The 17,665-nt window shown below is 35.0% G+C and overlaps 1 protein-coding gene across 1 annotated transcript; it reads right to left on the bottom strand.

Annotated features, from left to right (window-relative positions):
* Positions 1-803: 803 nt before the first annotated feature.
* Positions 804-17,461, bottom strand: ARF4 (ARF GTPase 4). The gene is made up of 6 exons (XM_006196437.3): positions 17,059-17,461; positions 9,453-9,533; positions 8,890-8,999; positions 5,163-5,234; positions 3,380-3,505; positions 804-1,753 (listed from the first exon to the last, which is right to left on the bottom strand). Exons 1-6 carry the CDS (start codon positions 17,123-17,125, stop codon positions 1,667-1,669), a joined length of 543 nt encoding a protein of 180 aa, XP_006196499.1. The 5' UTR covers positions 17,126-17,461; the 3' UTR covers positions 804-1,666.
* Between the last annotated feature and the right edge of the window lie 204 nt (positions 17,462-17,665).

The following is a 17,665-nucleotide window of genomic DNA, read 5'->3' on the forward strand; positions in this document are numbered from 1 at the left end:
CATCAATTGGCACAAGTTAAGAACACACTTTACCCCAATTACCTGTCTGACAATCACCAACTACTTATTCTAATTTCCTTTCACTTGCTCCAGTATTTTTTTTACAATTCAAAAATGTACATTATTTTACAAGTATGTATTTGGTTTTCAAAATAAGACTGCAATCCATAAATTTATCTGAATCTATACAAACCATTAATAACCATAAAAATACCAGGTTTATAAAATACACAAAACATTATAGATAAAAACTAAGTTATTCATAACATCACCAAATTGAGTTCTTAATAACTTAATAGATGTAATTCATGAGGTATATACCTTTATTGCTTATAACAAAGAATTAGTTACATGCAGCATCCTGCAGAAGCTAGAAAGAAAAGTGAAGCAAAAAAGTGCCTGTGAACTTTGTTCTCTTACATAGGGGAGCTGCATCACTAACAGCCTATGTACTCTGCCATGTAAACGGTATGAATTTATTTTTAAACTCATGTTAGCTGTGAAACAAACACCTGCATACATGCTTTGGGGTCAGTTTATTTTATTACAGCTTTTTACTCTAGGTCTGACTTTAGAAATGTACAGCATCAAAATGGTATTTTATCAAAGAAAACTAAATTTTTGAAGTGGCTCCACACACTGTTATACATGATAGCAACCTGTATTTTATTTTATATTCAAACAATTACGAATCTCTCTGGGATCTGTATGATTGTTCACAGTATGTAATATATGCAAATCAATTCTGCCAAATAAGAAAATCCATCTCAAACATCTTCAAGATTCAAGAAAAACACACACAATTACATTTTATCATTTTATTAGGAATAATTCCAAATGGGTTATGAAGAAAACTTATTGAGTTTGGTGAGTTTTCCAAAAACTCTTAATGAAGATATGTTCACCAATAAACAATAAAACATCAGCAGAACTATATATTGGGCAAAAAGTTAGGCTGATACCAAAAGCAACATGCAACATAAAAAAGATACAATATAAAGGAAGACAATCTGCTGAATATTAAAAATCATCTCAATATGAACTCTCTGCATCTAGCACAGAACTAACTGGCTATCAAATCCAAACCACACCAAGGTAAGCTTGACTGATGGAAGCTAGGAGTCAATAACGGGGGAAAATAAAAAGTTCCTCAGTGCAAGAGATCTGAATAGTGTTTTGGAGCATTTCCCTGGCTGGTACAAGCAGTATTAGAAAATCTTTTTGGCAAGGGAGAAAAATAAATACAAATGGAATGCTACATTTTTTAAATCAGCAGACTGTCCCAGGAATGATAAAGGTATCAGTAAAGTAGCAAGGGGATAACTTTAAAACATTATTTGTTGTGGGCTCAAAAAACATTCAGAATGGATTTATTTAAAGGTGTCAGAATAGCTATGTCCAGGCATTTAGGCTTAAGGGAAGTAAAATGAAAAGAGGATACTTTTTTCCCAAGTTAAGGAGAATTTCTTTAAAACCAAGCATATTGCTAAATAGCAACATCATACTTGGTAAATAATAATTGGCAACAAAATAAGTTTAAACGCTGTAATATTCCCCCCAAACCAGTCCCAGATACTGTTTAATAACCAAGATGCAAACTAATTTTGTTGTAACAAGCCTAGACCAATTCTATCAAACATGTCCTTGGTTAGATATCCAGTTTCATTTAACGTTTTGAAAGCTCATTTGACAGCCAATCAAGTCCCTCATACAGACCGGTTCCTTGTGTAGCACAAGTGGCTTGAACATACCACTGTAAAGAAAGGACAAGAAAACACTTGATTAACACAGGACTATGTATAACCAGTGTTTAAAATTTCTTACTCAGAAAATTATTTTCCAGGGCTATTATTTAGTCAGCAGGTACCATAAATGCATAGGGGAAAAAAAGGAAACCAAAAATTAATACATAAAACCAACAAAATTCTACATGTATTCAAGTATTATATCTCACAAATGATTAATGTTATATTTAATGATCTCAGTATAGACTGGAACTGTTCTCTTACCTCTTGCTTCTCACAAAACTCCTCTCACATTTAAAGCTACTGCTACCCATTCATTATATTTAATCAACCATCTACTGATTCATCTGAAAAGAACATCCATGGGAAGATTAATAACTATTAAAATACCCACCTGATCCTTACAACCCTCTCGTTTCCCATAAAATTAAGTTCAGAGTAGAAGAGGCAAAATTTTGAAAGAACAGGGATTGTTGATATTTTAGAGGCAAGCTTTTCAGGGAATTTCACTATCTTTAGTCATATACACCCCCAAAAGTTTCACTCTTTAAAATGTTTATGAATCTTAACTTCAGTAACTGTGTGAAATGCCATGAAAAGTTACAAGTACCAAGAAAAAGACCTAGAAAGCAATTCAATTGCCTTAAAGGGATAGTTCATTAATTTTCTTTTGACCAGTTTTATCTTCCCTTAGAATAAAGACCTTGCTTTAATGTTGCAAGGCCACTTCAAGTATACCATGCTGCCAATTATCATTTGAATACCAAAGACCCCAGTAACCTAGAAGGCTGAGAAAATGCACGAATTCACATCTTCACAGCATGGATAACTGGCATTATTTACAATTTATCTTATTTAAATTGGCCTGGGTCATCTTGAACAGTCTATACAGTTATTGCCATACCACATTATTTGCCTTGTTGACCAGCTAATGAAAAATACTGTAAAGCACAAACCACAATAATAGTTTGTGTTATCTATATATATAAAACAGTACACTGTGTTTTTCCAATATTTAAATCACTGATCTAAAATGATAAGCTATTGGAGAGCTTATAATTTTAAATTCCAAACTTGTAATATCATAATTAAAGGTTCCTCCACAACCTTTTGGTGTTAAAATGCAAACTAACAGTTCAAAATACTATCTAAAATATAGCTGCTAAATTACTGGAGTTTTAATAAAACCAAATTACAAAGTATTTGCTGAAGAGCTATTTAAAAGACATAAAATTTAAATTAAGAGTATCAATAATCTTTAGATATTACAATTTGCATACAGTACAGTTTTCCACATCTTTATTAATACTAACCATTTTGAGGATAAAGTTAAGAAAAGTCAAATGAAACAGATTTAAAACCTTTGGCTCCTTAGAGGATATATAATAAAAAGTTACTAAAGGGAGACGATATCAACATGATTTAAAGTAAAAGTGAACACAATATTTAAAATGGTTTGAAATAAAGCCTAAAAGAGCTCGTTTGTATAAACAATTTTTAAGATAATATGCTCATTATGTTTCAAAAGAGACAATTAGCTAATAAATGTTTAAACTAAATAGTAGCTTGAACATTTATCCTAATAATTCTAATAGTCAAGAAGTTAATATGAATATGAATCTCCAAATACTTACTGTTCTGTTACGGAGAGACTGAAGACCTAATTTATCTGTCATTTCACTAATGGCCATAGCATTTGGCAAATCCTGTTTGTTCGCAAAAAGCAGCAACACCGCATCTCGCAACTCATCTTCCTGAAGCTGAAAATAAAAGCTAAGACATTAACAACCACCAAACTGGAATCTAATTATTGTAACAAACTAGGTAACACATTGTGTTTGTGTGTATAAAAAACATTTATTCAACATTAACACATCAAACATTAAACCAATTTCTCTAAGCCAAGTTCAGGTACTCTCACAAATTAAATCTTATATCCTAAAGTTTTGAAGTCCCAGGCAAATAATCATATGCCTTCAAGTAAAGCAAAACTGTTTTCCAAGCCAATCATCCCACATTCCATTGAAGTAAACCATTCATTCAGCCTTCATGAACATCCATGGAGGGTCAGGATTGGCAAGGATAAGAAATGCATATGGGAATAAAACATTTATGGCAGGCTCTTATGGTACTTAGTAGTAAAAGTATTTAGATGATGACTCTTTTTAGACTTTTATCCTTTCCAGCCAGGTGGACTGAACATCAATAGGAAAACAATATAGTGATTAAGGCATTAGCAGTATCATGAAAAACACAAAAATAATACCAAGAGCAGGAACTGGTAGGAATAAAATACTGATACATGATACAACATGGCTGAACTTTGGAAAATTATGCTAAGTGAAAAGTGACAAAAAGTAAAAAAGGTAACAGAAGACTACAGAGTGCATGATTCCAATTAAACAAATGTACAGAACAGGCAAGTGCAGAGACAGAAAGTAGATTAGTGGCTGTCAGGACTCGGGGTGGCGTGGTAGTGGAGTGGGGGAAAGAATGGGGACTGAATGCCAATAGTCAGAGGATTTCTTTTTGGAGGTGATGAAAATGTTCTAAAATTCGATTGTGGTAACGAGTGTACAATTTTGTCTACTAAAAACCATTGACCTATACATTTCAAATGAATGAGAGGTTATGGTATGTGAATTATATCTCAATAAGGCTGCTGACAAAAAATAAAAGGGACAAAAAATCCAATTACATATATACTGGCACAATGGTTTTACAAACTACACTCTGTCTTAGAAGGCAATGAATAAGAATATTTCACTTCAGTAAATATTTTACAGCTACAAATCTGAAACCATAACAAGGTTCCTCTAGCAAGTTCCTCAACAACTCCACCTCCTCAGGATTTTTCACAATATAAATGTATGATAACATTAATCCAATACATGACAATGCCAATATGCCACGATCAACCAAAATGCAACATCCCTTAGGAGTAATTTTTTATCATGGTTGCTATTACAAAACATTTTGAAGTATATATTATAGGTACAGTATAGAGAAAACTGAATCCAATAAACTTTGGACCAAGGTATTTGAACCAGAATTCCTAGGTCACAAAATCTTCAAAACTACAGATTTCATATCTAAAAATAAAGGACTGGGCTAAAGTAGATATCCTCAGTGAGAGATATGCATCAAAATCACCCATGGAGCATTCTACAAGCAAACTGGGCCTTCCCCTCAACTTACTAAAGTAGCTACTCTACCATGAATTGTTTTATAAAGTTCTATAGGAGACTTTTATGTGCAGTCTTAAGAACCTATGATGACAGTTCAAGGTTCTTTCTAGCTCTAAAAATCTCATTTCTATAATCAAATAACAGCTAAAATGTACCAACCACTAATACCATTCCACTGTCACCCAGAAAAACACATCTTGGAATTGACAAATTTTAAAAACATTCTCACCATTTTCTGCAGCTCTTCTGCTCCTTCCTGAATTCTTTCACGATCATTGCTATCTACCACAAAAATAAGACCCTGGAGAAAAATTGTTTAAATAAATTTTAACAGTTAAATTTAAAGCACACACTAAATATGAAACCTAAGTATAGGCAGCAGAACCATATCAAGAATTAAAGGTTAGGAAGAAAAAGTCTTATTTAAAAAAGAAAAGAAAAAAACAATGCCCTAAAAACTAAAAATGGATTTTAGCACTATTTGTGATTTTAACTTATCAATGTATTTCAAAAGAAAAAAATCTTACTCTTAACAACTGGTCACTTTTCTCTACGCAAAGAAGAATAAATTTTATCTCTTTTCCGTATCCTCACACACTTACGTACAAGTAATCAGAAATAACAAAATGGCCACAAAAGGAAAAAGAACAATCCAAAGATCACAAAGATTCATGAATTTACCAGCTGAATTAGTTTATTCAAAGGCACGCACAAAATGTAAATTAAAAGAGGAGGAAGAGGCAGTAGTTTTCATATGCTTCATCAGGAAGAGGGCCTTGCTCCAGAATGTTGCCTGCCAACTGCAGAATCAGGGGAAGGCAGACTTATGCAAAGTATACCAAGAAAAATTCAAGGTTGACTTGATCAAATAAAAAATTTTCAACCAAAAGGAAACTAAATAACCTTTTTTAAAGATATTCAAATATTAGAAATCTATACTACAAAAGAAATGGAATTGGAAAGCAATTACTTGAATTAAGACTTTTCAAAAAAATTTCAGAAGGAAAAGTGTAAATTGTCAACTGGAGAGAGAGGTGAGGTTAATTTTATAGATTTGTTAAAATCTATTTTTATTATACTAAAGTGATTACTTTAAATATTCTTCTCCCCACAACCCTGACCCCTAAAGTATTTTTAATCATTTGTCACTTTATCACAGACTGTCTTGAGCTACTACTTATTTAAGTAACCAGATCAAATCCACTGAGGGATTTAATCCCTCAGTATTATCATAATATTGAGCTTGCCAGGGCACATAAGAATTATTTTAAGTTGTAGTCATTAAACGACAAATGGTCTTTTGGTCTAGCAAATTTCAAACCCATTTCCTTTATCTCTGCTGCAATCATTTTAAACATCCTATCTTTTGAAAAACATTCTGGTGCTCTGAGAGCCAATATGGCATAGTGGATATATATCGAATTCAAATCTCAGTACTACTTAACAGTCATATAAACTACCTAATCCTTGACCATTCCTCCTCTTCTGTAAAATACCACCAACTCTGTAAGCCTATTAACGATTCAATGTAATCATAGAGGTATAAAAGAATCTAGCATTGTACTTGGCATATCACAGGTATTTAGTAAATGTCTCCTCTTTTCCCTTCTATCCAAGAAGTTACTCCTTTTTACAACCTATTTCTCTAGAAGAGGTAACACCTCTAAAAGGGATCTAATTTTATCTGACCACTAACAATCCATTTTCATTCTGTCTTAAAATGTAAATAACACTCTCAGTCCCAAAGTAACATTATTGAGAGGGAAGATTATTTTAGGAATAAATTCTAAGTTATTCACTTCCTGGGACAGCACAGAATCAAGAGTAGGAAAGCTAGGATTCTAAAGATAAGCCTGGCTTCTTTAAGAAAAGATTACTTAAAAGGCCAAATACTGATTTATTTAGAACAGGAAAATTACCTTAATTACATGAGTGAAGAGGAATTTTCTACAATAAACACTGTACCCTGGATTGTTAATAAAAGTTAGAAGCATGGTTAAATGGCAATAATTAAGTTTCCTTTAAATTTTATAGCTAAAAGAACGGATCAGGAATGCTGGAAAAGAGAGCTTTAAAAGCTTGGCTACGATTACATCAGGTAACAATGTTTTCTTCGGCAGCTTTAAGGTCCTACGAGAAGAACTTGGACCTTTGATTTTAAAGTAATCCAAAAAGGCTAGGAATAGGTCTAACCACAAATTAAGAACTAAAAGTAAATGACTAAACAAGTCTAATGATAAGACAAGGGTTACTCTTGGTTAAGAAGGCTTGGGATTAGCAAAGTTTTACTGCATGCCTAAATTTATTTCAAAAGCATGTTCCCTAAATGAAATGCCTACTTACTCTAAAATAATCCAAAAGGTGAAGTATGTTAAAAAAAGAGTACCAATTAAACAATACTGACCATATCCTAATAAGTGAAGCCGGGTAATAGATACATGGGAGTTTGTTGTGATATTCTCTCTACTTCTGCATAATTTGAAATTTTCCATAATAAACTTATTAAAAGCATGTAACTCAATCAAAACATTTTTTCTAACCACAGCTATGTTCATGCACAGAAACATTTTAATTTTTAAATTACAAAGTATGCCATTACTTAACACAACATGCTATTTAAACCTGGTAGTTCCAGCCACTCATGTAGGGTATTCACCACTGCCTGGTGGCAATAAACTCACTTGTATACAACATTATAAGAGCTCGACACCAAGAATGGCATCTGCACATCTTAAACCTAAGAAGTGCTTGTAATATCATACATTACGTAAAAAAAATTTTTATCAATGCCAATAATAAACAAAAACTGATGAGGAACATTTTATGTAGTACAAAACACCACAGTTTGGACCAGGTTAAATAGAAATGCAGAACAGGAACCAGCTCTCCAGTCTTAAGTAGTCATTCCAAGCTTCAGTTTCCACATATATAAGAGTCAGACTAGAGCAGTGATTCTCAAGGAGCAATTTTGTCCCCCAGAATATATTCTGCAATACATGGAGACATTTTTGGTTGTTGCAACTAGTTGGGTCGGGAGGATTGTTACTGCTAACTAATGGGTAGAGGTCAAGGCTGCTGCTAAGCATCCTGCAATGCAAAGGAAAGCCCTCCCCTCACCCAACAACAAAGATTTAACCAGCCTGAAATGTCAACACTAGAGCCTTGCTATTCAAAGTCAGGTCCCCAAATGAGCAGCATCAGCTCCTCCACCTAAGGACTTTCTAGAAATTCAGAATCTCAGGCCTTACTCAGCCAGGACCTACTGAATTGATCCATATTTTAATACACACCCAGGTGATTCATATGCACATTAAAGTTTAAGAAACACTACTGATGCCTAGTTTTATCCCCAGAGACTCTGAATCAAGTGGTCTGGGGTTATGATCAGAGCTTTGGGATTTTTAAAGCTTCCCAGGTGATTCTAAAGTGCAACCAAATTTAAAAATTCCTGCTCTACAGATCACTAAGGTCTCTACCATGCTAGTATTACATATACATTATATGATAATATAAAAATGCCTTACAAATCATCAGAGCAAATCTACCTTAATATATTTTTTCCTAATGTATTTAAATAAACACTTAACTGACCTAAATGAAGGACTATTAATTGTACTACATTTATTAACAACTACAATAGAAAGTTATACAGATCTTACTTTCTAAACTAAAAATGAAACCAACAGACTACTGATGAGACATCTAATTCAATCTTGAAAAACACCCAATCTTCCAAAATATTACTATGATAACTATGTAACTCTTCCACCCCAGGTAATTTTGTCTTTAAAGACATGAGTGAGAGAGAGTTCACTGAAGAATATGGAAGCAGTGATAAGAATGCCAACTCATAGAGTAAACATCAATATCCAAGTAAACAGTAGATATTAACATAAACTTTAGGGCATGAAATATGTAAGGAAAAGTTACAAAAACATATAGCATTCCTTACTTACCTGGGTGTTCTGGAAGTAATGCCTCCAGAGAGGCCTAATTTTATCTTGACCACCAACATCCCATACCGTGAAACAAATGTTCTTATATTCTACTGTTTCCACATTAAAACCTACAGAGGGGGAAGAAGAAAAAGACCATCGTGTCATTCAGAAAATAAACCTCTTTATTGTGGAATTCTCCCAGAATTGCTTTTTTAAAGCCCTAACAGTAACAAATTAAAAAATTTAGACGATTATAATAATGGATATATGTGATTTTATATTTGTCCAAACTCATAGGATATACAATACCAAGAGTGAGCCCTAAGGTATACGGACTTTGGGTGATTATGAAGTGTAAATGTAGGTTCATCAACTGAGTGATGTTGATCATGGAGGAGGCTATACATGTGTGAGGTGAAAGGGTATATCTGAAATCTCTGTAGTTTCCATTTTTCTGTGAACCAAAAACTACTCTAAAGAAATTAAGTTGTAAAGAAAAAAACATTTTAAAAATTAAACTGTGTTCTATTTCACCGTGTAATACATTATGATGATATAAAGTCATCAGGAAAGTTTCTTACCAATGGTAGGAATGGTGGTGACTATTTCCCCTAACTTCAGTTTATACAGAATGGTCGTCTTGCCAGCAGCATCCAATCCAACTAGAAAAAGATATTATAAATTTTAAATCTAGACCAAAAGCACATACTAAGAAACAATTTCAAAAGAGGTTTTTAGTTTGAAAGCAAAAGCTGACTGGTAAAGGCACAAATGAGTTAGAAATGAAATCACCTCATTTATGATTCCCAAAGGCAACACTTTCTACTGAAAGCCTTTCCATTTTTTTTTCTAGACCTAGAGACACAGCATGGTGTATCTGGCTCACTCAGGTTCTAATCTCTAAATCTGCTCTGCCACAAAATAGCTGACTGCCTTTAGGCAAATCACTTTAGGAAACTGAGGCCAGAGAAATTAGCTATAAAATAAGGGGACCAGATCTAAGATATCTTCCAATTCAACTCCTTATTAATTCTATGAACTACTATCATTTCTGAAAACACAAATTAGAAGTTGAATCAGAGAAAACATATTAAGAATAAAGAATTATCTTTAAGATTCATAAACTCAATCTCCTTTTATATAACAAGTAAATTTCAGGTAATATACTTGATGTTTGGGGAAAAAAATATATAACTATTCCTTTCTCTCCTTAAATTATAATAAAGGAAGATGAGACCAATTTTACCCCTACCTAAATCCATTTCAACATCAAATGTACAGAAATGAGAATAAGACTGGTTAATTTAGGCTGTAAAAATGGTCCTATCATATTCATAACCAACATAAGTAATGACTAAATTCTTCAAGTAATTCCTTTGAGGCAGGCAGATATAAGCAAGGAGGTATGTGCTTGCTTCTGAAAAACATCCATACTATAACAAGAAGGTATACCAGGTATACCTCCTTTATTACAGTGATAGTGAAAAGCCAATTAAATGCTTTGGGCGGGGGGGGGGGGGATAAATTTATTTGTTTGTTTGTTTGACAGAGGTACTGGGGACTGAACCCAGGACCTCATGCACGCTAGGCATGCACTCTACGATTGAGCTACACTCTCCCCTTCAAATGCTTATTTTAAGTACGAATCTCTCAAAACCTATATATTCCACATTGTTTGCTAAAGCTTCATAAATGGAAAGTCACTAATTATGTACTGAATGTATTATTGTTCTAAGGATATCACATTTGGTCACCTAGATTTATGCTGTCACAGATTTTGAAATCAGTTCAATTGAGTATTTAAACAAGGAGTTTTTAAAAAAATATTTAAATCAAAGCATGACTTAGCACATGAGACCTACGCTATAAAGTTGGGGGGAAAAAAAAAACATAATCACCTAACTTACCTAACTTACATTTCTGAGCAAGCAAGTTTAACTTTTATCAGTTAGTCCAAAACAGAACCAAAGTCTACAGTAGGCTATTAAGACTCCTACCCATATAACAATCCTTTCTGCTGTGTACCCTACAAAGGGTAGCTTTAAGATCTCTCTGGAGACCCAGGTATTTTATGCCTTATTCCTGAATCCTCTAATCAAACTCTACTCCTCACTTCTTCATACTGCAACTGTTTATTCTGTCCCAAATACTATGACACTTACTAGTCAGACTGAGCAGACCACTCTAAGCCCTGACTCATGGGCATAAGAAAACCGAACTGTTTTTTTAAGTACACAACAGTATCAAAAAGATTAGAAAACATAACTCTAAAAAATACACAAAGAAACAAAAGCAGCTATCTAAGAGTTTGGTGTCTTCAGTAAAAATACAGAGAATGAGGGGGAGAACAATACGATCTTTTCATTGTTTGAAATAGGTAAGTCTCTTGAGAGCCTAAGTTCTCTTCAGGTGATTTTGATCAAATTTTTGAAATTCACAAACTTCACCTTAAACTAAGTCTAAATACAATTATGCCCCAGTCAGAACTGGAACTGAAATGCTACTTAGAAAAAGCACTTGGGTTAAGTTTTGAGAACTATGGTATACACCAGTCCTCACCGGTGGTCCAACTGGACCTCACACTGCAATTTAAAGACAATGGAAATCCAAAAATATTGATAAGGAATGGAAGAAATCCAGGAAAAATCATGATTATATAACTATTTTAAGTTATATAAAAGCATGTAGGTAATCCCACTTTAATTCAAAGTTTTAGACCTGCTTGTATGCATAATTTTCTTCTACTCTATTCTATTAGAATTCTTATACACAATAAACATGTGTTGCTGCCATTAAGAAAAAATTTCCCAAGTAACATTTCCTTTATTTAAAAATGTTAGACTGGTGGAGACCCATTAAGAAGATAACTGCTTAAGAGCCTTGATATTTTAAATACTTAATTTCACTGGAGAAAAAGGAAGAAAGTATTTACAAAAATAATATAACCATAAAGTTTTTTAAGCATCCATAAGTTACTTTTAAAAATTTAAAACAACGGTTACATGGCTCACAGCCACATACAAGTTTCTAAAGTCACAAAGATATTTTTTAAGTTGCACCCAAAATACTGCTGTATAAATACAAATCATAAGTTTTTCTTTAAAAAAGTATTTCTATTGTGAGATTTAAGATACCATCATACCATCACTTAAAACTCCTTATATAGTTCTTTACTCAAAAACATGTTAGTCTAACAATTTTGTGCCACTTAAGCGATTTCTTAAGTATGTATTTCCTTAATGTTGCAATATTTGGTAATGAGATTTCTCCACAAAATGAAACTACAGCCAACTCTCAACTAGCCAAGATAAGACTCTAATCTGTACAGTCCAGTTATGTCCTCCCTCCCTTCCACCCCATAAACAAGTCACTGTTTTGAAAGATATACTGGAATTACTTGTTCTCCTTAACTGGACCTGCACTTTGACCAAAGTGTTAAAAGCAGTAAAACTTCTCCAAAAATCTTCGCCAACCCTTAAAAAGTATGCCTCCCAAATTATGGCAGCAAGAAATTCTTGTATTTTCAGTTTAAAAAGCTAGATTGCAATTATCTAAACTTAGAGAAAAACAACAAATGCAGAAAAGAAAAAGACTGACTAAAAAAAGTATATTTTCAGGGGATAAAGTTTTCAGATAGGATATTTTTCTTCATGTTTTCATTTATCTTTCGAGCTTTCTACAAGGAAGCTTGAAATACAACTTCATAATAATTTTAAAATAATTTAAAATTGAGTGCTTACTGTGTTCCACACACAATACCAGATGATTCCTTACATTTTGTAATTTAATCCTCACAATAATTCTCCATTTCTCAGATGCAAAAATCTGAGGTTCAGAAATATCCCCAGAATCACAGGAGTAGCGGAACAAGTATTAAAATCCTAGTTCTTCTGGAGAAATTAAATCCTTCATACAAAGCTGTGGGAATGTAAAATGGTATACCTGCTTTGAAATAGTCTGTCAGTTCTTCAATGTTAAACATAGTTAACAATGAGCCAACAATGCCATTCCTAGGTTATTTATCCAAGAGAATTACATACAGCCACACAAAACCTTATTCATGAATGTTCATAGCAGCATAATGCATAAAAGCCAAAAAGTGGAAACAACCACATTTCCATCAACTGATGAACAAATAAAAGTGGTATATCCGTACAATGGAATTACTATTCAGCCATAAAAAGGAATAAAGTACTGATACAAGCTATAAATAATATGGATGAACCTTGAAATCACTAAGTGAAAGAAGCTAGACATTAAAGGTCACATATTGCACAACTCCATTATATGAAATATCATGAATAGAAGCCCAAAGAAACAGAAAGCAGAAAAGCGGTTGCAAGATGGAGAGGTGAGGAGCGGAGTGACTGATAATGTATGTGGGTTTTCTTTCTAGGCTGACAAAAATACTCTAGAATTAAGACAGTGGTAGTAACACAACTTTGTAAATATACTAAAAACGACTGAATTGTACACTTTAAAGGAATGAATCTTAAGTGAATTACATCTCAGTTTTTTTTAATTAAAAAAAAAAAGAACTCTAGGTCTGATGCCAGAGCTCTCTAACAGTATTTATATACTGCCATCCTGCCCTTAGGTTTTTCTTGTTGGACACACAGTGTCTTAATATCTAATTCCTCAGAGATTGACCATCAGAACTGAAACTGAGGCTACCAGGTATACAGAAAATTCTAATGAGCTGGGGTTTTGCTTCTATCCAGCAGATTAGCAGCAAATTATCAATCTGATAATCATATTTTGTAATAAATAATGCAAGAGGGTGCACCTAAGGATGGCTGTATCAACATCTAGTAGCAAGAAGCTAAGGATTTTTCCCTTTTCTATTGTTTCCCCATATCACAAAACTAATTAGAAGAAACCTCCCCCTAAAAAAACAAATTAAAGGCTGGCAATTATGTTTTTAATTAATGACCAGAGAAAATGTTCATAATAAAATAAACTAAATACAACACAAAGCCATAGATCACAACTACAATTTCAGGGCAACTAAACCTCCTCTTAAAGTTTGAGAGTAAACATAACAAGTACTAATAACAGTGTAAAGGTGGAATTGTAATTATCACTTAATTCTTTTTCATGTTTTCTAACTTTAACAAAAATGACATATTATTTTTAGATCAGAACCAAAAATTTTAAATTACATAATAAATATATTTATAAAAAATGCTCAGGAAAAGTATGAAACACCACTCACTTAAAATATTGCTAATATTTCTCAATTGGCAAACAAAGGATCTTTCCTCCTAAATCTCTCTGGTCCCCAAAAGCCAGTCACATGTAAGACAACACAAAACTACACTAGCATTAGCAATCTTCTAGAAAGCAACATTTTTTCAGCTTTTCAACACAAAGATCTTGCAACGAGCAGAATTAATAATCCTTGTAGAGAACATATTAATGTTTTCAAATATAAACAAAATTTGGGGAGTCATTCACCAAAATTACATCTTATAATGGATCAAAATATGGAGGTCAGACTTAAACAGGATAATGAAGGGCTACATGAGAAATCTAGGGTGGAAACTGGTTGTCTTTGAATTTAAGCTCAAAAATATCAATCACAAGAATGATTTCTCCTTTAAAAAAAAAAAGCTACACAATTTTCTGCCAATCTACAGTTTAAATGTTAAATTTGATACATTTTGATGACATTTAATTTTCGAATTAGTTAACCACAAGCTGTAACTTCAAACACCTTTTGAAATTACTTGAACTTTTGGGAGAGTGTGTGTAGTAATAAAATTTAAAACTTCTCTACAGTAATGTGGCAAACCAGATTCATTACTTATTGCTATCTTTCAATGATGCTTTAAAATGATAAAAGTCTGAAAAAGTCACTGATTCAAGAAGGCATGAATTTTATCTAAGCCATATTTTAAAAAAGGAAGAACGCAGGTCTGAAAACATTAATATGGAAAAAACAATCATTAACTGGTAATTCTAATACTTGGATAGGGGTAGACACATTAAGAGTGACCTAATATGATAAATGACAAGGATCTACTGTACAGCACAGGAAACTATATTCAATATCTTGTAATAACCTATAATAGAAAAGAATCTGAAACAGAATACATGTTTTTATATATATGTATGTATAACTGAATCCCTATGCTGTACACCTAAAACACTGTAAATCAACTATACTTCAATAAAAAAAAAAATTAAAAAGACTAATTATGCCATCACTCATAAAGCTAGACACAAAAATCTAAGAATTATCAAACTTCCAAAATCACCTATTTCACTATCCATATACATACCACGTTTATACTTCTTTTGACGACTTACCGTAAAAGTTGGCCTTGTGACTTAAGTGTTTTTAATCAAGGAAACCTAAGCATCTCAAATTAAAATGCAAAACAAGAACAGCAAATCTGAGTAATGAAACATTTAACATGAAAGAATAATTTCAAATCATGACTTCTATTCCCTGCACAAATGCACGAAGTTAAATACTTTTCTTTTTCCATTTTCTTTCAATCATTTTTGTTTAGGGAAGAGAGGAAAGAAACTAAATAGTAAATACAGGAAAGTGCTTATAGCATAATTCTACCTTTCTTCTCCCTCTGAAACTCAGCCATCACAAAAGACCAAGGAAATGAAAAACAGCAATAAATTTACAATAAATCTTAAGTAAAATACAGCCTATTACATTTCAAATACAACACACTACATTTCCAGGAACAGAACCACGTACTAATTAATCTTTTTAAGGAACAGGCTGGATATTCTTATTACAGTCCAAAGTTCTCTCACTGACTTCAGATCCTTTTTTAGACTGTCAATTTTCAGCCACTTTTAAAGCTTAAATAATATGCCTACCCTCCTAAAATAATTATTTTTCATAAATAAATCTGATAAGCTATGAAAGAGAAAACACTTTTATCTATCTTTGTGAATGAGTCATTAACAATTGTTTCATGAACAATGAAGAAGCTGGAATAAGAAAAAAGAATCAAATGTACACAACCTTAATTTTCATACACCTTGAAATATTATTGAACCTTGCTAGGGAAAACTTTCAAACAAAACCTCCCCCACCCCCTTCTATGGAAAACAAGCTAATGAACTAAGTTTCAGTGTTTAAAGTTAGAGGGGCTCCTTTTAGCATTACTTGGGTCCACGGAGCTGTGATGTAGAGACTACTCACAGTACTCAGGGGAAGGGGCTGCTTACATCACTCAAGTGACAAGCTCCTTCAGCAGAGCTAAAAACCGACCCTAAAAAGTAATTTTTAAAAAGCCCCATTTTCCATAAGAACTTCTTCTTAAAAATACCTTTGTAATTACTATTTAACAAGCCTACCCTACAATTTAGCGTCATGCTGTTCACTTACTGAAAATTTGTTATCGGCTTAAAAAAAATTAGTTTCTAAGGTTGGTTGTTGGTTTTTTTCCCACTAAACCTTAGCCAGCTGGATAAAAATTACGTAGTTTGAAAACCAAAGAGAGTAAATCTAGTATATTCAGTCCTTAAGAGTGACCAAAAGAAATATGCATGAAAAACTCAATTTTCAGGGATATTAATAGGGAAGAGAAAAAAATATGAAGCGGCACCCAAAGCGAAGTAAGTTTAGCGAAGTGAGCGCAGAGGACTCCGGACTCCACGGAAACCTTGGGTGCTCCCTTGCCACTGTACTGGGCCTGGTCACTTCCTGCCCCGGCCGGCTCCGGGATCTCGGCGACCGCTCGTACACGTACCATTGGAGTGTGCAGTGTGTGTACACAGGGCGGAAAGGAGGAGGAGGAAGGCTGGAGTCGCTCCGCCTCGCTCCCGACCGCTGCCCACACCCGGGGAAGAGGGAAGCCGGACTGCACGCTCAGAATGGGCCTCGCCAGTGTCTTCCGGGCTTTGAGAGATCCCAGAGTTCGCCACCTTCACATCTCCGCCCAATTTTGTGGGGCTTTCAAAAAGATCATGCAGAAAAAGCCAAACCGAGGAGGAAACCTTGCCCGCGGCCCGGTTCCAGCCTCTTCGACAGATCTGGGGCGACCGCCCACCCTTCGCCCCATTGTTCCCCCTCAAGAATTCCTCCCGACCCCAGCCCGCAGCCCCTCCCCCACCACAGCGGACTGGGGAAAAAACAGGCCCCGAGGCCGCCGCAAGCGTGGAGACCCGACCGCTCCAGCGAGGCCTGGCCTCGTCTCTTGGTCCTTCACTCACCCATCAAAATGCGCATCTGCTTCTTGCCGAACAAGCGGGAGAAAAGGGAAGAGATAGTGAGGCCCATGGCGGTAGTGGCACTTGCGATGGGCAGGAGCAGAAGGGGTTTGGGGCAGTCCCGGGCCTTCTCCTTTCACGCTCCCGGCAAACTCAGCGACTGAAAAGGAGCTGAAGAAGAAAGAGGGCGGTAGGGGAGGCTCGCTATCTGGCGTGTCGGACGAAGCTCCGAGACAGGAATTAGCGGGGCGAGGACCTGCTCCACGACTGGCGGGGTAGCTCCAGCTCTGGCGTTAAGTCTTCGGCTGTGCCACGTCACGCGGCAGCCGCGGCGACTCTGGCAGCGGCCCGGCCCCTCCAACGCGGACAGAATCGCGTCACCGCGGCCCCATCCCCCTGCACTTCCGGTGCTGTCCGAACCACTGCGCCTGCGCACGAAAGGGATTGGCCACTTTAGCTGACGTGCGCCTCTGGCTAGCGTCACCCCCCACCCCGGACGTGGCTCCTGGAGCTGGGCGAGGCCAGTTAGGCCTTGTGTACGGACATAGCCCCACAATGCCTCGCTTCGTCACCTCCAATCAGATTCAAGGAGAGACGCTTCCGCCCAAAG

The sequence above is a fragment of the Vicugna pacos genome, chromosome 17, assembly GCF_048564905.1.
Source record: "Vicugna pacos chromosome 17, VicPac4, whole genome shotgun sequence".
Lineage (NCBI taxonomy): Eukaryota > Metazoa > Chordata > Mammalia > Artiodactyla > Camelidae > Vicugna > Vicugna pacos.

What these genes read in the sequence shown, in the direction of transcription:
- ARF4 (XM_006196437.3), bottom strand. Translation starts at nt 17,125, where the DNA reads ATGGGCCTCACTATCTCTTCCCTTTTCTCCCGCTTGTTCGGCAAGAAG. An exon ending in CACCACCATTCCTACCATTG is followed by an intron (nt 9,000 to 9,452) that starts GTAAGAAACTTT and finishes CCCCCTCTGTAG; the next exon opens with GTTTTAATGTGGAAACAGTA. An exon ending in AGTCTCTCCGTAACAGAACA is followed by an intron (nt 1,754 to 3,379) that starts GTAAGTATTTGG and finishes CTTTCTTTACAG; the next exon opens with TGGTATGTTCAAGCCACTTG.